The sequence below is a fragment of the Vipera ursinii genome (genome assembly GCF_947247035.1).
Source record: "Vipera ursinii genome assembly, chromosome: 3".
Lineage (NCBI taxonomy): Eukaryota > Metazoa > Chordata > Lepidosauria > Squamata > Viperidae > Vipera > Vipera ursinii.
Window position 1 is genome coordinate 55,243,468 of NC_139516.1, and position 13,688 is coordinate 55,257,155.

The 13,688-nt window shown below is 41.8% G+C and overlaps 1 protein-coding gene across 3 annotated transcripts; it reads left to right on the plus strand.

Moving 5' to 3' along the window:
* The first annotated feature begins 2,712 nt into the window (after nucleotides 1-2,712).
* Nucleotides 2,713-13,679, plus strand: B4GALT2 (beta-1,4-galactosyltransferase 2). 3 transcript variants are annotated; one of them, XR_014492030.1, is made up of 9 exons: nucleotides 2,713-4,567; nucleotides 5,183-5,559; nucleotides 7,688-7,923; nucleotides 8,967-9,157; nucleotides 9,868-9,990; nucleotides 10,531-10,635; nucleotides 10,822-10,894; nucleotides 11,012-11,065; nucleotides 12,178-12,316. XR_014492030.1 is itself a non-coding variant. In XM_083358858.1 (7 exons), the coding sequence occupies exons 2-7, from the start codon at nucleotides 5,250-5,252 to the stop codon at nucleotides 12,326-12,328; spliced, it is 1,116 nt and encodes a 371-aa protein (XP_083214984.1). In that variant the 5' UTR covers nucleotides 2,713-4,567; nucleotides 5,183-5,249; the 3' UTR covers nucleotides 12,329-13,679. The 3 variants fall into 3 exon arrangements, 1 of the variants encoding a protein (XP_083214984.1); XR_014492031.1 differs by having other exon boundaries at nucleotides 10,825-10,894; XM_083358858.1 differs by lacking the exons at nucleotides 10,822-10,894; nucleotides 11,012-11,065 and having other exon boundaries at nucleotides 12,178-13,679.
* The last annotated feature ends 9 nt before the right edge of the window (nucleotides 13,680-13,688 follow it).

The following is a 13,688-nucleotide window of genomic DNA, read 5'->3' on the forward strand; positions in this document are numbered from 1 at the left end:
ACGCTGCTCTAGAAGGGACAAAGTGCAACCTGGCAAACTGAAAAGCATTGTGGGTAAGCATTGGTCCAATAGCTTACAGTAGCTGCTTGGTCATGATGCTGATATGATACTTTCAGCGGTCTGCTTTTTCTTAGAGTGCAGCCCTTTCCACATGTAGTGCAAGAGAGTGGTTGAATTGATGGACATTAAGGCAACAGCATCTAATATTAAAAAGCTGAAAACTTCAGAAGGTTCTTATCTCCCCCATCCTCCATTGTATCAAAATATGGTTGCCTTTTGTTCTTGAGCAGTTCTTAGTTGAGTGAAATATATTGGTGAGTAAGACAGTTGACTGGTTATTGCTGCCAAATGCTTCATTGCTCCTTGAAGTTGATACTATTCTCTTTCTCCTTGGGGGTGTTTCATTAAATCGGGATCTAAAAGAAGTCTGAGACCAGAAACAATGGTAGGAAGGGGCTTGTGACACCGAAGATATAGGATACATTTCTGTCAGTCCTTTTGTTGTATTTATAATCATGTAAGTGGCCATTTTTTAGTCTGAATGTGATCTCTGGAACCTTTTTTTAAGGCTCACAGAAATCATTGCCAAAAACATTTGTAAAATCCTAAGAATTAATGGGGAAATAATCTCACTCTTTTTCAGCAGGAAAACAAATTAAAAAGTTGTCTATTATTTGTCAGGAATATTTTAAAAAATATTGCAAAATGGTGGTAATTAAGTATAGTGCACAGGCACCTGCTTGATTGATTAATTAAATGCTTTGAAATTAGACAATTTTTGCCTGAACTAAAGGTTGGTTATTTATTTTGATTAATTTGTTTATAAACCACTTTAGTAAGATATTTCATCTGTATATTAAAAGCCACAGCCACAGCCAATGCAATAGTAACAAGTTCAACTACAGAAATACAATATATATTTATATTAAAGCATATATTTCTGACACCAGAAGCTCTATGGGACTCAAATCCCAAAGGTCTGCCAGAACAGCCAGATTTTTACAAGCTTCTGAAAAGCCAAGACTGTGAGAGTTACCTTATTCCAGATAAGGAAACCCCTCACAAAATATCCCTGCCTTCTGTTTCCTCCATTTGCATCACTTAAGAGTGGGTTCCTTCGGCAGCCATTCTGTGACTTCAGGTTGCCATTCTGTGACTTCAGGTTGGGTAGGCAAAAATCTATACAAGATAGATATTTAGGCCAAGGGTGAACATGTATTACTGGATATATTATACATACTGATGATACCTTATCCTGAATTGGGAAGTGACCTTTCCCAGTTGTTTCATATACATGTTCAACAGGATGAGGAAGAGGACCAAGCCCTGAGTAATACCTAGTTTCCCTACTCCAATGTTGGTCAACTGGAACCTACTCAGGAAGAATGAAGCCATTTTAGGATAATTCCTCCAATTCTCGATCCCTATAGGTGGTCCAGAAGGATATTTTGATTAAGAGTGTCAGCTAGTGAAATCAAGGATGGTTGACCAATGTGATTTGAGTCACATGCTATCAGCCCCACAAGATGGATCAGACTAGGACGGGTAGGCAACCTCGGCTCTTTTATGACTCATGGACTTCAACTCCCAGAATTCCTGAGCCAGCATGGCTGGCTCAGGAATTCTGGGAGTTGAAGTCCATGAGTCATAAAAGAGCCGAGGTTGCCTACCCCTGGACTAGGAAGTCAACTCCTTAAGAAAATTAAAACTACTTTTATTGAGATTGGCTTTATAACAGAGTCTTTGCAAGTCTGATAGTCCTCCTCTTCATAGTCCATTTAATTAGTGAAGACATTTGCCTGAACATTTTCCAAATGTTATCTAGCTATTTTGGACTTCAGTATTCTTCAGCCCACTTTTCCTAGGCAATAGTCCCTGCATATCCCTATTAAGGTCACTTTCCTTATTCTCTACACGTAAGTAAGTCAGAAGTCACATGCTCGTAACTTCTCAAATAACATTGCAAGGTATCGCCTCTGCCATCTCTTTGAATGCTTTCATCCAATGTGCAGCAGATACTATATGGGTAGTTTTATCCATGAAATGACTGGCCAGAGATCACAACTTGCACTGATTTGGTTCTGGACAATTTCTTTCAAGAAAGAAATGGATCATTTTAAACTGTACAGCTGGATGACATTCTTCTACCCATGCAGTAAGTGTGGAGAAATAATTCCTTCTTGATCTCATGCCCATGTCAAGTCTTATTTGCTTCTCATCTTCCACAAATTTCACTCTAGAACCCTCTTCACTCACTTCCTTTGCTAGAGCTCCTTAAAAAACCAAGGAGAGACCACTGAGGATCAACACTCTTTAGAACAATGGCTGTTTCTGTGTTCCAAAGGCCATGTGGGCATTCAGTAGAACTGCCCTTTCCCCAGGTTGCTTGGAAATTGCTCCATTCTATCACAAGCTTAAATATTCCACTTTGGGCAATGGAGAGCCTTTCTTCAGTTGCACAGCCTCTTTTATAGCCTGCATGGTTGACCACTTGATCTGGCACAATTCTTCCACCCTCTTGTACTTTCTGAAGCTGAATAGATCTATAAAGCTCTGGCATCAGTGAAGAAGATTTTCAGAATCCCAGTTATGAATAAGAGGGCCCCTCTGTAGTCCTTCCACTTCTACCTGGAAAACAGCCTTCTCACACCCACTCTTTTTTTCTCTCCTTGATAGGCCAAGCCAAGCATCCTCAAATGACAACCAGGTTTCCTGTTACTCTCAAAAAGCCCAGCACAATGGATAAACAATATGGGAAGTCTAGGAGAAGAAATATAGATATTTTATGCTACTTGTTTTTATGATTATTTTACTACAAGTGTACGTATGCTGCTTCAATCGTATTATATAAGGGTCTTACAGCCTAACATACAAGACAAAATATGTCTCAATTATTAGACATATCAATAATAATAATTGCTCTCAATTTAGATTAAATGTGCTAATAACATAACCTAACACCAAACAGCCAGATTCATCTCAACTCAGGCATATCTCTCATCGTCACCTTCGCTCTAAATGCATATTTTAAAAGCCACATTTTGGAAAAGCTTTCTGAACACTAAGAGTGAGGCTAATGTTCTTATATTTGGTGGGAGGACATTATTATTATCATGAATTAATTATGACATTCCCTCATCTGAGTGAGCTCCACATCACAGCTGCTGCAGTGCTTCCTCTTGGTCGCTTCCTGCTTCTTTCTCAGCCAGCCTTTGCACATCGTTGACAGGATCTCCAACAGCTGAGCTTTCTTCTCACCATCTCTGCTGGTGTCCAGGGTGGGGGAAATCTTCTCTTCTGAATCTGATCAGTTTGTCAACTTCATCTTTCTCTTCTTTGTTTTATCTCTCACTTTTCTCCAGTCAGTCCATTAATTGCTGTGGATTGCTTTTAGCAATAACATGTTGTTTCTCTGCTTTCTTGTCCTATGGGATTCTGGCTTAGCCTTTATTTCTCTCTACATCTGATGGTCTTTTTCCTGTTAGAAGTTGGCTTCCAACCTCTTTGAGAATCTTATTCCTTTTGAAGGTGATAGTCCCTGTTCTAATAAGACCTCAACCTTATGGTCCTCCTACTCAGTTGTAGGAGATGTTCTGTGCTCTTATTCCCACAGAATAAACTCAAAAAAGAGGGGAAATAGTGTTATAGGGCTTTTAAAACTGGGGGCTGAGCATTTGCTGGGCACACAGCCAGCCATTTGGTTTAACTTAACTATATGCTTAGCTTGAAATCAGAGACTGTTTTATTTTGCCTTCAAATCAGTATCAGTGAGATTATATTTGAAAATTCCATTCTTTTTCACTATAATTGTAAATCCAGTAAAACTTCACTAGAATTTTGTTACTGAATGCACTTGACCATTATGGAGACTTCTTTCTTAATCTCAGAATAAGCAGAACTTCTTCATGCCTCCTAGTATAATCAGAAGTCAAAGAGGGACAAAGAAGTGTATTATTTAGAGGGTGACCCACATTGCAAATCATAATCCTTAAGCAAACCTCCTACACATTATTTATTCATTTTTAAATTAGATTTGTACATAAAAACTCCATTACATTGAATAAGAATTGAAAATTGAGCAACAGTAACAACCAGTACACTATGCGTAGAAGCATCCAATTCATCACTGAAAAATGGAGCCTGTGTCTTATGTTCTTTCTCTCTGCTTTTTTTCACTATTATCTTGCAAATTAAATGAAAGAGAAAGGAGAATGTAATAATAAGATAAGAGAGATAATTTTTGTCTAGTGGTTAAAGCACCAAGTTAGAAAGCCGGAGACCGGGAGTTCTAGTCCTACCTTAGCCATGAAATCCAGCTGGGCAACTAGATACAAATAATACAGTATATATGGTATATATTTATCCAGGCACATTCAATTGAGCCTCAGTTTCAGCTTAGCCTTTTCTTTTTTTCTCTCTCTGTAAAAATGAAGTACCACTTGCAGCTCAGGATATTGAAATACGGGAAATGAGAACGGAACAGCTCCTCTTACATAAGACTCCTGTTGCAAATTGCTTCCTTCCAACTCCAAATGCTATGGATCCTTTTTGGTTGAAGGATATACCGGTAGATATGGTTGACTGCTCTAGGTTGTCTTTCTGTGGATTTTTGTGTGACTCGGGCCTTTGAAAGCGCAAATGGCTCTTTCAATAGACCACAGACAGAAAAGGGTTGGAGAGTTTATAATGGGAACTATGAGGTGGTAGGAAATGAATGTAACTGAATGCAACTCAGTTGTCACTGGAGAGGCAGGGAAGTTCTACTTCTTGAGGAAGAGCGACAATGTCCATATTTCTGTATTTCCTCGGGGGATTCTTAAGGTTGTCCTTTTCAGCGCTCAAAATAGCTCTCTCCTTTCATGTATGCTATTAAGGAGAAAATAATTGAGATACTAATTGCGATAAGTGGGAAACTACCTCCTATTTTACTAATGACTCCTTGGATATGTCTTCTAGGTAACAGCCAATCCTGCAGCCTTGTTACTTTTGCACTTTCAGCTGAGCTTAGTTTCTGCCCAGCTGCCAATGTTGTCTATAGACTAAAGGGAGATGGCTAGTAAATTGGAAGAGCTTATCTGTTAGATTAGAATCCATATGCGTAGCATAACCATGCATAGTCATTCTGCAGGACACGAGGGGCCTACTAGCTTTTGACGTAAAAAATGCATTCGTTCCCCCACAGGCTTGGTGTTTGGACCTGAGCTGCCGATGCTGTGCTCTCCTGATGCTGACCAGTCTGTGTCCAGAAGATGAGCAGATTGTTGGTGGGAGTGACCCTCGAGAGGATTTGCAAAGCTGTACTTCTCCTATGTTTACTGCACTTCCTTATCATCATGATTCTCTATTTTGATGTCTACGCCCAGCGCTTGGACTTTTTCAGCCGCTTCAACATACGCAATTCTTCCCGCTCTCTGCCCTATGCCAATGTCTCCCGGCCTAATAGTACTGCTGGGCCTCTGGGCTCTGAGCTCCTGGCTCCAAGTGTCAAGTCTGTTGGGAGCAACCACACCGTCACTGAGAAGCCCTTACCACCCTGCCCAGAGATGCCGCCTGGTCTCGGTGAGGTTACAAATGAACCCTGCCTGGTTTGTATCTTGTCTTGAATGAAAGCCTGCAGTGAGGATCCAGCACTGTGTGGTTGAGCATAATGCTATTCTGCTTATCCCTATTTTTCTTGAATCTCAGCATCCCGTCTTGCTGAAAAGTGATATTTGACTTCAGACGCAGGAAGGGAGCTATAAGATAGAATCTGCACAGTATTGCCAATGGAATTGGATAAATAATCCAATCCTTTCAATAGGATACAATGGAAAATACGTGAGATAAATCAGTTTTATTTTTACCTTGAACACCCTGTTCACCATTTTAGCATAGCTCTAAATTCTTGCCTGCCCACATCTTTTGGCTAACTCCCTTCCATAAAAATTTAATTTGCTGTAGTCTGCGCCAAGGTATATTAAAATGTACAAGGCGGTGGTAAAACCAAATTAATTTCATCAGAGTTGTCTTTTAGATGTTTTTTTCCTCTTGAATTCTCATCCTTCTAGGAACTCAAAGCAGACTGCAAGCATAGAGTTATCTTAGTGGGTTTTTTTCTTCCAAGTGCTTGCCATATTTTCAAGTAGGACTCAAAGCCATCCTAATAAGTCAAACTAATATAATTCAGTAAAGTTTGATGTAAGTTGGATGATAAAACAGGTGTTTCCTAGTGCGTGCTGTAAGGATCTCTGTATGGATTACAAATAATTAGGGAAATGTTTTAAGCATCTGTGCAGATCACTTACCGGGTAAGCACTGTAATCCAAGCTGCTGATCCTCTGCTTAAAAGTAAATTGTCTTTTTAATTGGGAGGCCGTAGCATTACACATTTTCAGCTGCAGATAATAGCCAGCATTTGTACTTATCACCTTTGGCTGCTAAATGGGTGTGCCTTTATCAAATTGCAACTGTTGCTCTAGAATGAGATTCCCACCCATCTGTAATCTCAAATTAGCTAACTCAACATTCTCTGAAGGATACCAGAACCATTCAGGGGTTTATTCAGAAAAGATGCTAAATGAGAATTTGCTAGAATTCTGGCATAATGGAGAAGGAAGAGTATGGTAGTTTCCATTCCTCTGATCACACCAGCTGGATCCTCTTGGGAGAAGAAGCATTTTTCTTTACATGATCTAGATCAGGGATGTCAAACTGCCGGCCTGCGGGCCGGATGTGTCATCCAGAAGCCATGCCCACCCCATTGCCGGCAATGGCAAAACCATCCCGATACGTTGTGCGACGTCATGTGACGTCGCGAGTTTGACATGTCAGCTCTAGATGGAAGCAATTGTACTTATGCCTAGTGCTGCTTTCAGTTCTCAGGGCAACTGTGAATCATTGCTTGGGCATCTTGCAGTTGGGTTACCTAGATAAAAATATAGATACCAAGACATATTTGGGCAAGTGGGTTGATTGTGCTCTTGCTTCTTTGAAGCCCCAATTATACATAAGAGAAATTTGCAGAACGTATATGTGTATGAAGTAACATTGTATGCATCATGACATCATCATGCAAATTCCACAATTTGAATTAGACATGACTGATGCAGATTCCACAATCAGTGTCATTTGTGTGATTAAATGATGGTGCATATTATGTCACTGGCTTGAACTACATGCCTTAGTGCAGGGGTGTCAAACTCAATTTCATTGAGGGCCGCATCAGCATTGTGGTTGCCCTCAAGGGGCCGGGTGGGTGTGGCCTGGGTGGGCATGGCCTACTGGGTGGGCATGGCCAGAGTGCGTATGGCCTACTGGGTGGGCATGGCCAGCTCTATCTACATCGTTCGCAACAAGGGTGCCTATGGGGGCCTGGGCAGGAGTGGGGACAGATCTGAGGGTCTCTGGCAGAAGGAGGATCTCTGGGCCAGAGCCAAGGCAGTGGGGGCCGTTCCCTCACTGTTTCCAGGATGGCTTCGGGGGCCACATAAAACCACTTCGTGGGCCGGATCCGGCCCCCGGGCCTTGTGTTTGACATGTCTGCCTTAGTGCATTATGTGTTTGGCTTTTAAGTTCCTTCGCCGAGCTTTTTGGGACAGTCGCCTCTCGTCTTGATTAATGGAAGTGGCAGGTACATACTGAGAACCGTAAGCTCCTCTTCTGGAGTTGGCTAACTGAAGCATTTATAACTGAATCCTTTCTTCTTCAGTGGGCCGACTCCTTATTGAATTTAGCTCTCCCATGAGCATGGAAAGAGTACAGCGGGAAAACCCAGATGTTCAGGAGGGTGGCAAGTATTCACCCCTGGACTGTGTGCCTCGGCAGAAGGTGGCCATCCTCATACCTTTCCGCCACCGCGAGCATCACCTCAAATACTGGCTGCACTATTTGCATCCAATCCTACGACGTCAGAAGGTGTCCTATGGAATCTACATTATTAATCAGGTAAATCAGGTAAAGAGAATGATAACCCTGTTGCAGCAATCTGAGGGGAAATAAATGAGATAGTTACAATAGAGTGATGTCATATGAGAAAAACTTGATTAAACTTGGAAATAGCCTTTCTATCTTAACCAGCAGTAGAGCAGGACTTGCTGGATTCTAGCAGTTTGCAGCCTTGGAATGGCATGTGAGGATGACCTTGGGAGACAAGGGCAATGAGATATAGCCAAGGGAACAGACAGATAAAAGGCAGTTTAGCTTGCAGCAGGAACATGGGCAGGGCAAGAACCTCAAAGGAGACCCTCCCTAGTTTTTTGGGCTGTAAAATGGATGGGTGAGAAAAATACTTTCAGACTTGAAACATTTTGTTAATATAACCTTATGATGAAGTGGAATTAGTTTATCTGGGTATGTTTCCTGTCTGGTCTGTCTAGTAAGGCTGATAACCTTGACTTAATTTCTCTCTCTCTCTCTCTCTCTCTCTCTCTCTCTCTCTCTCTCTCTCTCTCTCTCTCTCTCTCTCTCACACACACACACACACACACACACACACACACAAAAAATTACTTACTTACACACACACTGTTACTTACACACAGACAAACTCACACACTCTATTTACCCTGGCAGTTTCCTCAATTTATGGAGGAGCTGAGAGAGAGGGAAAGTCCAAAAATGAATGTCAAAAGAAGAGTGGGTGGTTGTGCTCATGATTATTTCTGGCCCTCACTGACATGTGGCTTCAAGGGAGTGGGGCTTCTCTCAGTGAAGAAGTAATAGCTTCCAACATACTGGGAAAGCAATAGTATATTACATTATGGATTAGGGATGGTCATGATGTTTTATTTTTAGTCAAGTATGGAATGCCAAATTAAAGCTGTTGTCTGATGAGTGGTGAGGATTTAGAGTCATACACAGAAATTCAATAATTGTAAATTTCTTTACAATGCAGAAAATAATTTAAGTTCAGTCCAAAAATATAATGTAAGTATCATAGGGTATATGTTGTTTGGGGTTATCCTGTCATTCATGATGTTTCCAAATAGTTTGGTGAAGACATGTTTAACCGAGCCAAGCTGTTGAATGTGGGCTTCCTGGAAGCCTTAAGAGACAATGAGAACTATGACTGCTTCATATTCAGTGATGTTGATCTTGTGCCCATGGATGACCGGAATCTTTATCGCTGTTATGACCAGCCTCGGCACTTTGCTGTTGCCATGGATAAGTTTGGTTTCCGGTGAGTAAATGGATTGGGAATTTCCTTGCCAAATGGACTCAAAGTTTTATTTGGATTGGAGTGTCAGTATGCTATTGGCACAGTATAGTATAACATACTCATAACTTGACCTGTCCCATCTGTTTGTTAATAAATTTCAAAACCAGCTCCTTGGGATTTCATTCAGATGAAATTCTTAACTGGAATTTGCAGATAGATGTACTGTAGTTCTATGCACTCTGGTTATTCCTGAGATAACAGAGGCTCTTCAAAATGTTTAGACTCAAGAATAAAGGAAGAAGCAGAATCTGAATTTGTTTTTGTTTAATACACACAAAGACACAAATGCATATACATAATACCTGTCCCTTTCTGAAAATTCTGTTATCAGGCATGGATCTATGTACTAGTGATGTAAAAACGTAGGCTGGAGTGAATATTTCATATTGTAAGCCGCCTTATCAGTATTTCCAGAACATTGAAAATAAGTAAGAAAAAAGAATATGATCCTGGACTTATTAGATAGAGTCTGGGAAGTCCAATTAATATGGTGAGAAATTGGACAGGATTTAGAGAGCGCATGATACTGTAGGAACAATAAGTGACATCACACAAATGATTTAGAAATCAGCGCTTAATCTACAACAGGCTTTCTCTAGACCATCTAGATCTATGGTTCTGAACTTGTTTCTAGTTTGATTGATCTTATCTCTCTTGCTTGTCCCCTACAGGTTACCATACTCTGGCTACTTTGGAGGAGTCTCTGGCCTAAGCAAGACACAGTTTCTGAAGATTAATGGCTTCCCTAATGAGTACTGGGGCTGGGGTGGAGAAGATGATGACATCTTTAACAGGTATGTGAGAGACTTCATTTGGGTTAAGCTCATCCAGTACTTGTTCTCTGTGGGTTGATGGCATACACTGTGTAATCCATTTTTCCATATAGCATCAACAGCAGCGCTCTCCAACCTTTCTAGCTCAGTGAACTGTTGGTGGCGGGGCGGGGGGAAAGAGGGGGATGGTTTCCTGCGCGCACTAGTTTTACACATGCAACTGCATGCACACACATGCATGCATGTGCACTCGCCCACCACTTAAATGGTCCAGTTCCAAACAGGCTGCAGCCTAGCACAGAGCCGTGCTCTAGGGGTTGATATATGTAGAATATTTGGACTGGCCAGTATTCTTTTGCTGGATAGGATGGTTCTGCAAATGGCAACAAATGTTATGTGTACTGAACTTTCTATAATTACATTTTTGTCCTTTATCAATCCACGAAAGCCAGGAATGTGGTGGGGAAGAATAGAGAAGGTTTAGGCAAATTTCATTATTTTAAAGGCTTGTTTAAAACTCACTGTTTTGCTAACCTCTGTCCTGTACTTTATTTTGCACAGGATCTCACTTAATGGCATGAAAGTATCACGTCCTGATGCTCGCATCGGGCGCTATCGCATGATCAAGCATGAGCGTGATCGACATAATGAACCAAATCCCCAACGGTAAGAATGTATCTGTGTTAGCTTTCTATCTAATCCTCATAGCTTTCATCATATTCTCAATCCACAGACTGCAAATCAACATTCTGTTGCAAAAGTAACCTTCCAGACCATCTAGTGGAGGTTTGGGAGATTAACCTGTCAATGATAAATTATATGCTGTACACATTTTTATGTTTCTTCTTGTAGCAGAGGAGTACAGACTATTTTGTGAGAAGAGGACAAAGACCATAGCTTTTGAAAAGAAAGTTGAGGCTACAATGTAAGATTCCTTAAAATTAAGGAAACTAAGATAAAGAAGTGGGTGGGAAACGGGAAATAAATTTGATTAAATAATTAAATAAATAAAACCAATATTTGATCCTCTTATATTTAATAGTTCCCCCTTCTATCAACATTGAAAAATAGAATTTGCTGAAAACTTTGGAAGGAGGTATGAAGTTATATCCTTGAGTCTTAGATGGTACTTCCATGCCCTAACACGACTTGAGGGGAATTTCATGCTGTCCAGTCTTCCTTTTCTCACTCTACTCTCATTTGCCTCTTACTCCTATGCATGTATCAATGGCTAGGTTAAAACTACGGTCTACTGATGCAGGAAAGGATAAAAGTGTTTGGACTCACTGCCCTATATATCAGGGGTCCCCAATCCTTGGTCCGTGGACCAGTACCGGGCTGCGGCCTGCCAGCAACCAGTCTGCACAAACAAGCAAAGCCCCATCCGCGGGATGCAGGCAGCACACAAAACCACGTCCCCTCCGATCCACGGAAAAACCTTTCTCCATGGAACTGGTCCCTGGTGCCCAAAAGGTTGGGGACTTCTGTACTATACAGGGCAGGGGTCCTCAGTCCCTGTTCGCAGCCTGGTACCGGTCTGTGGCCCGTTGGGAACCGGTCTGGTGGGCAAATACACGAAGCTTCATTTGTGCATCTGTGAGATTAAATTGTGCATACAAAACCATACCCCTGTCACCGCTGCTGTTCGTCCGTGGAGACAAGAAAGATTGGAGACTGCTGATACAGAGCATAGGCAATGTGGGATAACTAGTATGGTATTTATTTGATATTGATTTACATAGGTTTCTCTTTGTTTATTTGATAAGTGAAGCAGGATCCTGTCAACCTTAATCTTTAAATATAATCTGTTTTCACTGTTCTCTTGCCAACTATTTCACCAAGAATTCCAATCAGGGTACGTAATTTGAGGAAGATTCTTGTATAAACTATTTCTGAATGTTGTGGGCTCCATGGAGAGTTTTGGATAGTGATTCTGTCCCCATGCATTCAGATAATATAATTTAGTTTTGGCAGCCCTGTGTAGAACTTGTGGAATAACAAATGCATTCTGGTGGAAACTACAGAGAATACTGCATTATTCATTAATTTATGTAATGTTATGTAATGCACTGATCAGAATCCTACAAATGATGTAATGTTCTATTTAATCTTTATTCCATTCATTTGAGGGATTGTTGTTTTACCCTGTGCCAAAGTAAACGGTAAAATATAGGTGAAATATGAAGTTCTGTTTTGTTCTCGTGGCAGGTTCACCAAAATCCAGAATACCAAGGTGACCATGAAACGTGATGGCATTGGTTCACTTCAGTACCGCCTCGTGGAGATGTTTCGCCGTCCCATGTACACCAATGTAACTGTGGATATTGGCCGACCGCCGCCACGCCCCTCGCGGGGTTGACTCTGCTGCTTGGCCCTGCTCACGGTCCCATGCATGAGGAGCAACATGGATCTCAGCCCTGACTGGTTCAGAGGACTGTGTCCTGACTGGGACGACCTGTTTGCCTCCTTCATGGGAAAAAGGGAAAGGCTCTGGACACACCTTTGTCTTGTCCTTGCCTTTGGCTGAAGACCAGCTCCTTAACACTAGTCAGTTCTCCGCAGTGCCCTTCAGATTGGAGAATGAATGTGTGTTATATGCTTGGTCCAGTGTTTCAATTTTGGGCAGAGGGAAGCCCTGATTGCTGAGGAAGGCCCCGAGAGCGGAGAAGCCTTGGTTAGGGCTTTTACCCTTCCCTTTATCTCTGGCAGTGACCATCCTCTCCCTGAACTTTTTGCAAGGCTGTGTCCCTGAAAGATTCCAAGAGCACGGTAGCTGTTTGCTTCTTCTCACAGACTGAAAGACTACTGCCTTTTGAGCCTTTCTTCCAGGCACAGTCTGGTCTTACGACGACTGCCAGCGACCAAGGTGTAGAGATGGTTCACAACTGAGGAGAGCTCCATCTCCAGTAAAAGCTCTAATGGGTCTGGCCCACTGCCCACCTCCATTCATGGCTTGGTGCTGTCCCCTGCTGGATCCTGGTTGCTTTTTTCTGGCTCCAGTACACAGGGGTATTTTATACAAATCCTCATTAGAATACTTGAGTGCTTCCTGGGTTAATGTATGTGTAGCCTGTCTGGCATGGTACAACAGGACTTTCTTAGCTGTGATTTCTCTTCTTCCTTTGAGTGGAGCAGATTGGATGGGTAGTGAGGTTGTACCTTTTAGTAGGGTGGATAGATGGATGTATGGTTTTGACATACCCTAAAGTGGGCTTGCTTCTCACTTTCCTAAGCACGCAGAACCTATAGCCATTGTTATAGAACGGAATAACGTGAAGGTAGAGTTCAGCCTGTTTTCCCTTGATCCACTACCATCCCAACTTCCACTCCTCAAGCAATTCTAGCAGCCCTACAGTTTCTGCCAGGCATCTTGCCCTTAACCACTCGTTCTTTTATTTTTATCAAACTACCCTCAGTCACAGCCCTGATGGTATGTTTGCGGCAGTTCCACACCTAGTACTTGGAGCTAGGAAGCTGCTGGCGTTTCTTCATTCTGGTTATGGTGCCTGGCAAATAGAATCACCTGCATCTGTCCACTTTGGGGTGACAGCTGGGCCAGGCTGGAAGCCAGGCATCAGCATGTCAAATAGCCCGGGTGTTGGTGACTTTTGTACATTTGAATGTTTTGATCCCTTTTCAAGCCTATGGTGAATGCAACACTGGTCACTATGATCAGACTTTTGTATTCAGTAAAAGTTTCAAAACTTGGAGACTCCCTT

Coding starts and splice junctions, on each gene's coding strand:
- B4GALT2 (XM_083358858.1), top strand. CDS start 5,250: ATGAGCAGATTGTTGGTGGGAGTGACCCTCGAGAGGATTTGCAAAGCT. Junction 9,158..9,867: donor ATGGATAAGTTTGGTTTCCG/GTGAGTAAATGG, acceptor TGTCCCCTACAG/GTTACCATACTCTGGCTACT. Junction 9,991..10,530: donor GATGATGACATCTTTAACAG/GTATGTGAGAGA, acceptor TATTTTGCACAG/GATCTCACTTAATGGCATGA.